General features: G+C 40.9%; 1 protein-coding gene across 1 annotated transcript in view; it reads left to right on the top strand.

The window, feature by feature from the left end:
- The first annotated feature begins 533 nt into the window (after positions 1–533).
- Positions 534–13,302, top strand: part of AKAP9 (A-kinase anchoring protein 9) — a 197,529-nt gene continuing 184,760 nt past the window's right edge. The window contains exon 1 of the mRNA XM_060196249.1: positions 534–823. Within this exon, the coding sequence (XP_060052232.1) occupies positions 776–823 (48 nt within the window). The 5' untranslated portion in view covers positions 534–775. The remainder of the gene's footprint in view (positions 824–13,302) is intronic.

Below are 13,302 nucleotides of genomic sequence, written 5' to 3'. Positions count from 1 at the left end.
GCTCAAGATTGGGCGAACAAGAGCAGAGGAGTGGGAGGGACTTGGGGCTCGGGAAGTGCCGAGAGCAATTGGTGGTTCCCCCAATTCCTCCAGTCCACCGGTCTGTTCAGGTCGCTGGACAGATAGCCAGCGGCCCCCTCCCCATGCCAATCTTTTCCTGGGGAACTTTTCAGTGTCTACCAATTCCCACCACTAGGTTCGCTGCTCTTGTAATTTGCAGCCCCTCGATGTTTTTAAAAGCGGCAACCCCTGGCTTTCTTGGACGGTGGGTGGGGGGTTCGATCGGACATCCCTGACACACCCCCCTGGACCCAGCCGGCACGTGCGGAAGTCTTCCTCCCGCTCCTCCCCAGGAAACATGCCCATCTGCGCCCGCCGGGTTTCTGCGTGAGACCTGGGGTCACTCGCCGCGATCCGGGCCGCCCGGGGGTTGGGCCGCCCGCGGGTGGGTGGGGGCGAGGCCGCGGACGCACCTGCCGGCGGCGGCTGGACTCGCGGCGGCTGCGCGGACCGACGTGCCCCCGCCCCCACCCCCCGTGTGTTTACGTGGAGACGAAGATGGCGGCGGCGGTGACGGCGTTGCCTGTGCGGCAGAGGACGGTCCGCCAGTGAGCGCGGAGACTGGTTCCACTCTGGGCGCGGGAGCGCTAGGCCCGGTCCTGCTCGCTGGCAGAGAAGCTCGTGCTCCACCTTCCCGAGCCGACGTTTCGTTTCTATCCGTGACCCCCCGCCCCCCTCCTCTCCCTGTCTTCCCGCAGCCTTGAGAGCAGAGGCCATGGAGGACGAAGAGAGACAGAAGAAACTGGAAGCCGGCAAAGCGAAGGTGAGAGCTCGAGGCTGCCGGGCCCGCGCCAGGAGGCGGTGACGGGCGAGGGTGGGAGAGGGCCTGGGAAGCCCCGATCCTCGCCGCGCCGCCGGGGCGCGCTGCCTGCGAGCGAGCGAGCGAGCGCGGTGGGCTCGACTCTCCCCACTTCCCCCGTCGCCTTTTTTCCAATTGAAAATGCCCAGGGCGACCACTGCCCAGCACGGAGAGGATACTTCCGCGACGACTGGGCAGTGGGGCTCCTTTCTCTTAAACGCCCCCAACACCCCGCCCCCTTTTATTTACCGTGTTGCTGTGAGCTTCTTTCTTAAGTTTCAACCTTCATTTTTTTTTTTTTTTGAAGGGAGTTTTCTAGGTCGTGCAGGTATTTCAGGGTGGGGGGTTGGGGCTTTTCTTTATTCAATGGGGGGATTTGTGCGCTAATCGTGCGCGGGGCTTTTCTCGGTGGCGCGCTGGCTGGCGCTCCTGGCTGTGTGTGATTGGCCTGTGACAGCTGCTTCGCCAGGGGCTCGGGTGAGCCACAAGTGCCGGCCGTGAACTTCCCTGTGACGGCCTTTTTGTCGAAGCGTGGCTTTGTATGTTTGTGTTTGGAGGTCTTTGTCATGGCTTGTGCCTTTTTTTTTTTTTTTTTGGTATTGTGTGGAATGTGAATACAGTCTCTGAATAGAACTTCTGGGAATGAAAGGTTGCATACACTGAGCTACCCCTATAGAATTCTTGCTTGAAATAACTGTTCTACTATCTGCCTCGGGCTAGCCCTTGTTTAGTGTGTGTGTGCATATACATATATATGAACAAACCTGTACAACAATACAAAAATTATACACAGGTGTCAGTCACTGGGCTTCAGGAAAAATTTGACATAGATGAAATATAAATTAGTGTATATTTCTTTTAAAAACTGCACGTTTAGGGTTATCTTTTTTCAATTCTTTTCCTTATGGGGGAATTAATGGTTTATAGTTGGCAGTTAAATACAGTAGTTTGTACGTGTGTAACATTTCTCAGTTTTTCATATAACAGTCTACCCCGCCCACCTAGCTCCTTCTCTGCCATCATGTTCCAGGACCTGAACACTCACTCCCCCACCCCCAGAGCCTTTTACTTTGGTGCAATATAAGGTATCTTTTGATTGACTTCAAAGGCCCCCTTCCTCCCCAATAGTCAAAACATTTATTTTTTAAATTATATTCTTTTAGCAGTCATACTTGAATTACAACTGAATTACAATATAGTTATAATATAGTTAATTATAATATAATTATAATGTAATTAACTTTTTCCTTTTTGTCTTTTTCTCCAAATAAAGAAGAGTGGGCTAGTGATTTCAATAGTCATTGAAGGTCCTTGTAGAGATGTAGTAGATGCTCAATACACGCTTCTTGATTGAGCTTACACATGAACTAGATCATAAATGTCTGTGGACTTTCCCATAAACTTCTAGCTAAGGTCAAGCCTTATGGGCTTTTATGTTACCAGGTAGATTATTACTTTGGAATTTGTAAATTGGAGGGAAAGAGAACAAGACATCTTAGGAAGCCCAACGTTGCTTACATTTCTGCAAACTTGAGTCTGAAGAAGCCCTGTGAACCTAAGAAAAGGGAGGTAAAGTGTGCAACCCTTTGGAAAGCATTGGTGTTCTAATTACATGTTTTGTTACCTCAGAAATTTTTCTAAATATCTTTACAAAATCTGTGTGAAGCAGCTCTATGAAACATAGTTTACACAGTGCATTTTGTAATAGGTTATTTGTTTAAATACCTTTCCTAAATCTATGGGAAGCAGTTCTATGAATCATGGTTTACACAGTGCATTTCATAATAGGATATTTGTTTAAATATCTTTAATTTGGCAAAATAGAAGTTTATCATCTTTATGTGTAGTTGTATCTTTTGTCTTTAATAATTTACTTATGGAGTAATTTTTCAAACATCAGTTTTATTGTGGTTTATCTTAGAGTTCACTCAGTGTTTTCCCCACTCAGAAATAAATCCCTGAAATCTGTGATGCATGGCATATTTGCTGAAATATTTACAAGCAATAAGAACAATCTTCAAAGATAATATTCTAAATTATATTATACAAATGTGTTGGATTGTATATAACTCATTTAGATTATGAAGACTGATAGGAATATGGTAATAGAATGAAACCAACACTACCAAAAATTATGAATACATTTCATTTGTATAAACATGTGCTTTTGGACTTAACAGTTTTAGAGTATAAATGTGTAATTCAGCAAACTTGAATTGAGCACCTATTTTAAACCAAGAGCTGAAAATATAAAGATAATGACAGTCTTTGTTCTCAAGTTACTCCCAGCTTAGTGGGAGGGACAGACTGGACAATAAGCACAATGAAAGAGGAGATACTATAGGCTTTCGGATTATTTTTTCTTTTATTAAAATGTATTGATTATTGCTAACTTGTTAAGATTTTTACAAAGCATGGCCTTAATTTTAATGTTAGTGTGGCCTAACATAATGTCCATCAAATAGGAGGTACTCAGTAGATATTTGATTAATGAATGAATGAATGGAATAACTGAGAGTTAGGAATGGGTGTTACTTTAGCATGATTGTAATTTAATAACACTAACCCAGAGTCTATTAATTGGAGGGTACTTCTTCTTCTAGCGTTTGCCCAATTGGAGGGTACTTATGACAGGTATCAAAAATCACTTAAAATGATCATACTAGGAATGTATTCGATCTCCTGATCATTTTAAGTGATTTTTGATACCTGTCATAAGTACCCTCCAATTGGGCAAATGCTAGAAGAAGAAGTACTCTGCAAAGATGGTTTAATTAGATAAATTCCCACACATAATGCCATGTTAAAATAATTATTAAGAAGGTAAACATACATATATAGACTCCTGAAAAAAAGGTTCTGAGATATAAATGGTTGGTTATAGGCAAACTAATTTTGATTTTATTTAATTCTTGCAGTTTTCTACAGTCTATTTCTGTTATGATCACTGAAAAAATGTTCATGTACCATTTTGCAAACAATAAAAGTTTATCAAATTAGGTGAGGAACATGTTGTATTGCATAGCCATATACAGAACAAGCAAATGAAATACAGAATAACCAATTTGCTAAGGTTCCTTACTTTAGAGTAGGCCTGGAATGGTAATTCTTACACTAGTGTAGTCTGTACTGTGTCATTGGGAATTTAGACATTTCTACATCTCCTTTCTGTTGTAGTTCTACTCCTTTTCTCCTGGTTGTCAAGTTTTCCTTTTTTTTTTTCCCCTTGTTTTTTTCTCATCTACTTTTCCTCTTAATTTGTTATTTTAGATTTACCATAATGTGAGAATCCAGTACCTGAATTTGATAACAGTTATTTGTGAAAATCAAGGGCAGAAGGAGTCTGTTTAGTGGGCTTTATGACAGTTTAGTTTTTTTGCTCGGTGAGGTGGTTTTTGATTTGCTGTTGGACCTTTAGCTACTTCCTCACTGTGGATCCTGTAAGAAACCTAACCTGAGGAGACATGAGGCCTTAATGCATTATTAAATAAATATTAGTGTGCTAATGGAATAGCTAGAAGTAGGCTCTTTTTGTATTAACCAAACTGTTCCAACTCCACTTTAAATGTCTTCATATTTTTCCCAAATAAAATGATTTAAATTGTGTGTGTGTATGTGTGTGTATATATATATATATATATATATATATATATATATATATATATATATATATATTTTTTTACCAGAGCACTGCTCAGCTCTGGCTTATGGTGGTGCAGGGAATTGAACCTGAGACTTTGGAGCCTCAGGCATGAGAGTCTCTTTGTATAACCATTATGCTATCTACTCCTGCCCTGTACAATGTTTTATGGTGAACAAAATTAGAGGACAGTTGTATATTTAATATAAAACTACTGTTCTTAAAAATTCACGTTAGATATAATATTCATCTAGAAATGAAGCTGAATTAAGTAAAGCCAAGTTTTGTACCAGATGTCAAGCCTTTTACATAATTAGTGTTTTACTGAATAATTATTTTACATTTTGACTATTATATTCAGTAGTTAGTAATTATGTGACTTTTGTTTGCTTAATGAGCACTTCCAGTTGAAAACTGATTGTAAATCTGGGGGGCTGGGTGGTAGCACACATGTTCCTTTGCTGAAGAACTGAGGTTCATGCCCCTGGCCAGCACTGGAAGGGAGAAGCTTCATGAGTGATAAAGCAGTGCTGCAGGTATCTCTTTTCCTCTCAATTTCTATGTCTCTATTAGCAACAATAACAACGAAAGACATTGTAAATTGTATGCAAAGAGAGTGCTCTGTGCAAGCAGTATATTTAGATTATGGGTAGAACTTTTCAAGTACTGTTTCCACTCTGATAGGCAAATTTGGTTTGATGTACAGTTGATGTTGGCAAATTTAAAGCACTCTGCTTTCCACTAAGAAAGCTAGTCTTCATCCTTGTTTCTTTTAAACATTTTAGTTTTAATATTTTTTAATATTTATTTATTCCCTTTTGTTGCCCTTGTTTTTTATTGTTGTAGTTATTATTGTTATTGATATCATCGTTGTTGGACAGGACAGTGAGAAATAGAGAGAGGAGGAGAAGACAGAGAGGGGGAGAGATAGACACCTGCAGACCTGCTTCACCACTTCTGAAGTGACTCCCCTGCAGGTGGGGAGCCAGGGGCTCAAATTGGGATCCTTATGCCAGTACCGCTGTGCTACCGCCCAACTCCCAGTTTTTAATATTTTTTAAATATCTTTTTTTTTTTAATTTTTAATTTAAGAAAGGATTAATGAACAAAACCATAAGGTAGGAGGGGTATAACTCCACACAATTCCCACCACCCAATCTCCATAACCCACCCCCTCCCATGATAGCTTTCCCATTCTCTAGCCCTCTGGGAGCATGGACCCAGGGTCATTGTGGTTGCAGAAGGTAGAAGGTCTGGCTTCTGTAATTGCTTCCCCACTGAACATGGGCGTTGACTGGTCGGTCCATACTCCCAGTCTGCCTCTCTTTCCCTAGTAAGGTGTGTCTCTGGGGAAGCTGAGCTCCAGGACACATTGGTGGGGTCGTGAATCCAGGGAAGCCTGGCCAGCATCCTGGTGCCATCTGGAACCTGGTGATTGAAAAGAGAGTTAACATACGAAGCCAAACAATTTGTTGAGCAATCATGGATCCCAAGCTTGGAATAGTGGAGAGGAAGTGTTAGGGAGGTACTCACTGCAAACTCTAGTGTACTTCTGCTTTCAGGTATATATTTTGCAGTACGTGTGAACATAAGCTCTCTTTATGGATATGTGTGAACATAAGCTCTCTCTCACAGAAACTGGTGTATATCTAGGTTATGGGACTTTGTTAGAAAGTGAATTACCTGAGATGAAATTAGAGTGTACTATAAAAGGAAAGGTCTCACCCGAGTAATGAAGCTGAAGGGTTGTCATTCCACACGTGAAGTCTCTGGACACAGTCTGAGGTGAAGCATGTTGAGGTGGCAATCGTTGCATTGGTTAGGTTGTGATTGGTGGATGCAATATTATTTGGTACGGATTGGGAGACGCATATGGGAAAGTGGGCCCTATCCAAGGGTTCCAGGACTGGGGGAAGTAAGGGCTCTATAGTGGAGATGTGAGGTTCCTGCTGTCTTAGGGTTCAAAAAGACAATTGATAGTTAATGTTATCATCACATTATTTGGTAATTGGGTTAACTTTGAAAAGTCTTTTTGTTAGGGTTTGCTGTACAGTATCCACTATCTTGTATATAGCTGTGCTATTGGAAGCTTCTGATCTACTTGGTCTAGGCTTTTGAGAGAGTCCGCATATCAAATACACAGCCTATATATTAAAAAGATTCAGTTTGTGTTTTGAGAAACTTTGAGGCATATAACTGATTTTCCCCCTCATAGTAATTAACTGATTTATATGTCTACATTTTGCTAGGAGTGTACATAAACACCATTCCCACCACCAAAGGACTGTGACCAATCCCTCCCATCCACTCCCACCCCCCACTGGCCCAGGAAGCTGCATGTCTACCCCTCACCACAGGGTTTTTACTTTGGTGCCCTACTTACAATTTGATCAGGTCCTGCTTTTAGTTTCCCTTTCAGATCTTCTTACTCAACTTCTGTTGATGAGTGGGATCATCCCATACTCATCTTTATCTTTCTGACTTAGTTCACTTAACATAATTCCTTCTAGCTCTGTCCAAGATGGGTCAGAGAAGGTGGGTTCATTGTTCTTGATAGCTGCATAGTATTCCATTGTGTATATATACCTCAACTTTCTCAGCCACTCATCTGTTGTTGGGCACCTGGGTTGCTTCCAGGTTTTAGCTATTATGAATTGTGCTGCTATGAACATAGGAGTACACACCTCTTTTTGGTTGGGTGTTATGGAGTCCTTGGGGTATAAACCCAGGAGAGGAATTACTGGATCATATGGAAGGTCCATGTCTAGCCTTGTGAGAGTTTTCCAGACTGCTCTCCACAGAGGCTGTACCAGTTTACATTCCCACCAGCAATGTAAAAGGGTTACTCTGTCCCCACATCCTCTCCAGCATTTGTTGCTGCTGTCCTTTTTGATGTATGCCATTCTTACAGGAGTGAGGTGGTATCTTAGTGTTGTCTTAATTTGCATTTCTCTGACAATCAGTGACCTAGAGCAGTTTTTCATATGTTTGTTAGCCTTTTAGATCTCCTCTGAGGTGAATGTTTTGTTCATATCCTCTGCCCATTTTTGGATGGGGTCATTTGCTTTTTTGGTGCTAAGTTTGCTGAGCTCTTTATATATTTTGGTGATTAGTTTCTTGTCTGATGTCTGGCATGTGAAGATCTTCTCCCATTCTGTGAGGGGTCTGTCTGTTTAATAGTTTCTTTGGATGTGCAGAAGCTTTTCAATTTGATGTAGTCCCATTGGTTTGTTTCTGCTTTAGTCTTCCTTGCAATTGGGTTTGATTCATCATAGACGTCCTTGAGGTGTAGGTGGGAAAGTGTTTTACCAATGTTTTCCTCTAAGTATTTGATTGTTTCTGGTCTGACATCTAGGTCTTTGATCCATTTGGAGTTGATTTTTGTTTCTGGTGAGATAAAGTGGTTCAATTTCATTCTTCTGCATGTTGCAGCACCATTTTTTGAAGAGAGCCTCCTTTTTCCATTTAATCCTTTGGGCCCCCGTATCAAAGATTAGATGTCCATAGGTGTGGGGATTTAGTTCTGGGCTTTCAATTCTGTTCCACTGGTCTGTGTGCCTATTTTTGTTCCAGTACCATGCTGTTTTGATGATGATGATGGCTTTATAATACAGTTTAAGGTCAGGGAGTGTGATGCCTCCTTTTCTGTTTCTTTTCCTCAAGATGGTTTTGGCAATTCTAGGTGTTTTCTGGTTCCAGATAAATGATTGTAGTGTTTGTTCTATTCTCTTAAGGATGCTTGGTGGAACTTTGATAGGTATTGCATTAAATTTGTATATGGCTCTGGGGAGAATATTCATTTTGATGATATTTATTCTTCCAATCCATGAGCATGGGATATCTTTCCATTTCTTGGTATCAGATTCTATTTCCTTGAGTAGCAACTCATAGTTTTCAGCATACAAGTCTTTCACTTCTTTGGTCAACTTTATTCCTAGGTATTTGATTGATTTTGCCGAAACAGTAAATGGGAGTGATTTCTGGATGTCGTCTTCTTCTGATTTAGTGTTTGCATAAAGAAATGCCACTGATTTTTGTACATTGATTTTGTAGCCTGATACCTTGCCATATTGCCTAATGACTTCCAGTAATTTTCTGCTGGATTCTTTAGGTCTTTCTATGTATACTATCATATCATCTGCAAATAGTGAGAGCTTGACTTCTTCCCTTCCAATCTGTATTCCTTTGATTTCTTTCTCTTGCCTGATTGCTATGGCAAGAACTTCCAATACACTGTTGAAGAGTAACGGTGACAGTGGACAGCCCTGTCTAGTCCCCGATCTGAGGGGGAATGCTTTCAGCTTCTGTCCATTGAGTATGATGTTGGCTATAGGTTTGCTATATATAGACTCCACTATCTTGAGGAATTTCCCATCTTTACCCACTTTTTGTAGAGTTTTGAGCATGAACGGGTGTTGGATTTTGTCAAAGGCTTTCTCTGTATCTATTGAGATAGTCGTGGTTTTTGGCTTTGCTTTTATTGATGTGGTGAATGACATTGATTGACTTAACGGATGTTGAACCAGCCTTGCATTCCTGGGATGAATCCCACTTGGTCATGATGAACAATCTTTTTGATATGTTGCTGTATCCAGTTGGCCAAGATCTTGTTTAATATTTTGGCATCTATGTTCATCAGAGATATTGGTCTGTAGTTTTCCTTTTTTGTTCTGTCCCTATCAGCTTTTGGTATCAGGGTGATGATGGCTTCATAGAAGGTGGAAGGGAGTATTCCTGTTTCTTCAATCTTATGGAATAGCTTAAGAAGTATGGGTATTAACTGTTTCCTGAAAGTTTTGTAGAATTTGTTTGTAAAGCCATCTGGTCCAGGACTTTTGTTCTTGGGGAGATTCTTAATAACGGTTTCAATTTCTTTGTCTGTGATTGGTGCATTTAGATTTTGTAGTTCTTCTTGGCTCAGTTTTGGAAGTGCATAGGTTTCTAGGAATTGTTCCATTTCTTCCAGATTCTCTAGCTTGGTGGCGTATAGCTCTTCATAGAAGTTTCGCAGGATTCTCTGGATTTCTGTGGTGTCAGTTGTGATATCTCCTCCATCGTTTACAATTCTATTAATTTGAGTCTTCTCTCTTTTTTGTTTGGTGAGTCTGGCTAGGGGTTTGTCAATTTTGTTTAATCTTTCAAAGAACCAACATTTGGCTTCATTGATCTTTTGTATGGTTCTTTTATTTTCGATGTTGTTTATTTCTGCTCGAACCTTAGTGATTTCTGTCCTTCTGGTTGCTTTAGGTTTCCTTTGTTCCTCTTCCTCTAAGTCCTTGAGGTCTGCAGTAAGGTCGTTCATTTGAGCTTCTTGGTGTTAAATATGTGATTGTATGGCTATAAGTTTCCCTCTCAGTACTGCTTTAGCTGTGTCCCAAATATTTTGATAGGTTGTGTCTTCATTTTCATTAGTTTCCAGGAACATTTGAATTTCCTGCTTGAGTGAGTCTCTGACCCAGTGGTTCTTAAGGAGCATGTTCTTTAGTTTCCAAATTCTGTGTCTTTTAATAATTTTCTGTTTGTTGTTAAATGTTAGTTTTACTCCACTGTGGTCTGAGAAGATACTTGGGATGATTTCAATGCTCTTGAATTTATTGATGCTGTCTTTGTGGCCTAACATGTGGTCTATCCTTGAGTATGTGTTATGTGGATTTGAAAAGAAGGTGTATTCCAGTTTTTTGGGGTGGAGGAGTCTGAAAATGTCCAATAGGTCTAGTCTGTCGATCTCTTCATTCAATTCTCTTGTATCTTTATTGGTTCTCTGCTTTGTTGATCTAAGTGTGAGAGTGGGGTATTGAAGTCTCCCACTATTATTGTATTACTATTGATGTATTTTTGAAATTCTTTCAGTAGATGCTTAATGTATTTAGATGGTCCCTCGTTGGGTGCATAGATGTTAATAATTGTTAAGTCTTCTTGGCTGATTGATCCTCTAATCATTATGTAATGTCCTTGCCTAACTTTTATTACTTTATTTAATTTAAAATATATCGTGTCTGAGATGAGAATGGCTGTTACTGCCCTTTTTTGTGGTCCGTTAGCCTGTATGATAGTTTTCCATCCTTTCACTTTAAGTCTGTGTTTATCTTGTTGTGACAGATGGGATTCTTGCAAGCAGCATATGGTTGGGTTATGTTTTCTGATCCATCCCCCCACCCTGTGCCTTTTGATGGGTGAGTTTAAGCCATTGACATTTATTGATATTATGGATTTAATGTATTGTAGTGCCATTGTTCTAAAAAAATGTTTTCTCTGATATATTGCAAGTATTATAGTGATGTTCTTGTTTATAAGAGGTCTTTTAGTACCTCTTTCAGGGCCAGCTTGGTGATGGTTGCCTCCTTTAACTGTTGTTTATCTAAGAAGGTTTTGATCCCTCCATCTAGTTTGAATGAAAGTCTAGTACGATATAGTATCCTTTGTTGAAACCCTTTTTCATTCAGGGCTCGATAGATATCTTGCCACTCCCTTCTGGCTTTTAGAGTTTGAGTGGAGAAGTCTGCAGATAATGTTATGGGTTTTCCCTTGTATGTGACTTTTTGTTTCTCTCTTGCAGCCTTTAGGATCCTTTCTTTATCCTTACTTCTTCTCATTGTGACTATGATGTGTCTTGGTGTCTTCAGGTCTGGGTTGATTCTGTTTGGGACTCTCCTGGCCTCTTGAATCTTGATATCTTTTCTGTTATTCAGGTCTGAGAAGTTTTCTTCTATTCTTTCCTCTAGAATGTTTGCTTCCCCTTCCTCTCTTTCTTCCTCTGGCAGGCCAATTATACGAATGTTACTTCTTTTGAGATCATCCCATATGTGTCTGTTGTTGTTTTCAGTGTCTCTCAATCTCTTTTTAAGCTCTTTCACCTCTTTCTTTGTTTTCTCTAACTCATTGTCTGTCTGACTAATTCTGTTTTCTGCTTCTGTTAGTCTGCTTTCCCTTGCCTCAGCTTCTTCATTACAGCTATTTCAGCTTTCAGTTTTCTAATTGCCTCAAGATAATCAGTATTTTCCTTGGGGGTCTCAACTGTTGTTTCCCTAATACTGGCATTCCTTTCCTCCAATGTTGTTTTCATTTCTGTGATTAATAAGTTTATTATTGCTTGCATACTTTTCTTATCTATGGTTACTTCTGGCTGATTTGTAGTTTCTTCTGGTCTCTTGTCTTGATTCATTGGAGTAGCAGTTTTATTTGTTTTTTATCTACCCATTTTTTAAATTTATTTGTTTCTCTTTTTTTTATGCTCTGTTGTTCCTCAGTTGTTGTGTCTTGAGTACAAGTAACACTGTACTAAATACCTTTATGACAATTGCACTCGCCAACCTCAGGAATTACAGTAGCAACTGAAGTAAGTATTGAAGTAGTTTAATCATTACCAGTTAGCCAAATAATTTCTCCAGTCCGTGAAAAAATAGTAACTAAATCCCAGTGAAGAAAGAGAAAAGAAACGACAGCAAGAATAGACAGTTATGCAAATCTACTATCCACTGTATATTCTAGGGGTAACAAGAGGGGAAAGGGAACTAGAGCAGAGATACACACATAGAGAGTCCTCTCTGAGTCAGATTTCTTCCCCAAAATAATTCACAAATTCAGAAAGGCAGAGAAGAAGGAAGAAGTGTATTACAAGATTAAAAAAAAAGAGAGAGAGAGAGAGACAAGAGAGAGAAAAGGGAGAAGATAAGAAAAAGAGTTGTAATTAAAGAGCAGTGAAAGGAAATTCCCAAATGTTTATCAGTGAATTCAAAAAAGCACCCTGTTTGGTGGTGTGGGGGATCCTGTTAGGATCTGGTCCCCAGGGACTGCTTATGGGGGGGTGGCGGGAAGGAGGTATGCTTGAAAATTAAAAGAAAGAAAAAAATTTTTTTTCCCCTTTTTTCCCTACTCTAATTCTTAACCCAAATTAAGTTATAGTCACCTCCTTGATGTCACCACTAGGACCCCTTATTGGCTGTCCTGCTAAAGGCAGAAAATCCTACTGTTTCCAGGAGATGTGTTCGGAGCTCAGTGGCTAGCAGCTTCTCAGTCCGCCATCTTCCGGGAAGCCCCCCCCCCCCCAGACTTTTTTAAAGTATTTCTCGAAAATGAAAACTAGCTCCAAGTCCTTTGATCCAATGAGAGCTATACTCAAGAAGTCTTCGGATCCGCCCTCAGGGTCGCGGTGGTTCCCGGAGACTCCCAAGAGAAAGCCCCCGAGCTACAGTGCTCCCTCCCGGTCCTCTGCTGGCCGCCCAGCAGCGCTCTGCAACCAGCAGAGGAGCCGCCTTCCCGGGCGGAGGACAGTGCCTGGTGCACCCGCCTTGCCTGCTGCTGCCTGGGAAGTCTGGGGCAGCTGCCCGCTAGTCCGTGCCACCTTTACTCTAATTCTTAACCCAAATTAAGTTATATTCACCTCCTTGGTGTCACCGCTAGGACCCCTTATTGATTGGCCTGCTAAAGGCAGAATATCCTGCCGTTTCCAGAAGATGTGATCAGAGCTCATGCCACTAGCAGCTTCTCAGTCCGCCATCTTCTGGGAAACCCGCCCCCCCCCATTTTTTAAATTTCTTATGTGGTGCTGGGGAACTAACTCAGTCAGTGTGATACTACTGAGTGGCTGACTTGCCCAACTTTGATGGGGGAAGGGGGTGGATAAGAACAGAAGGAGGAAGAGCTCTTCAGCTCTGCTCCATCATTCATGGAGATCACCTGGTATTTTAATGAGATGTTGGAGCATGAATCTAGGACTCATCTACTTGTGCATATGCTCTACAAGGTGATCTATCTCTTTTTTTTTTTTTAATTCTTACGTTTAACATTGCTTACTTATTTTCAA

This window comes from Erinaceus europaeus, chromosome 8, assembly GCF_950295315.1.
Source record: "Erinaceus europaeus chromosome 8, mEriEur2.1, whole genome shotgun sequence".
NCBI lineage: Eukaryota > Metazoa > Chordata > Mammalia > Eulipotyphla > Erinaceidae > Erinaceus > Erinaceus europaeus.
Note: the sequence above shows the minus strand (reverse complement) of the source record. Positions and strands in the feature narration are given on the sequence as shown.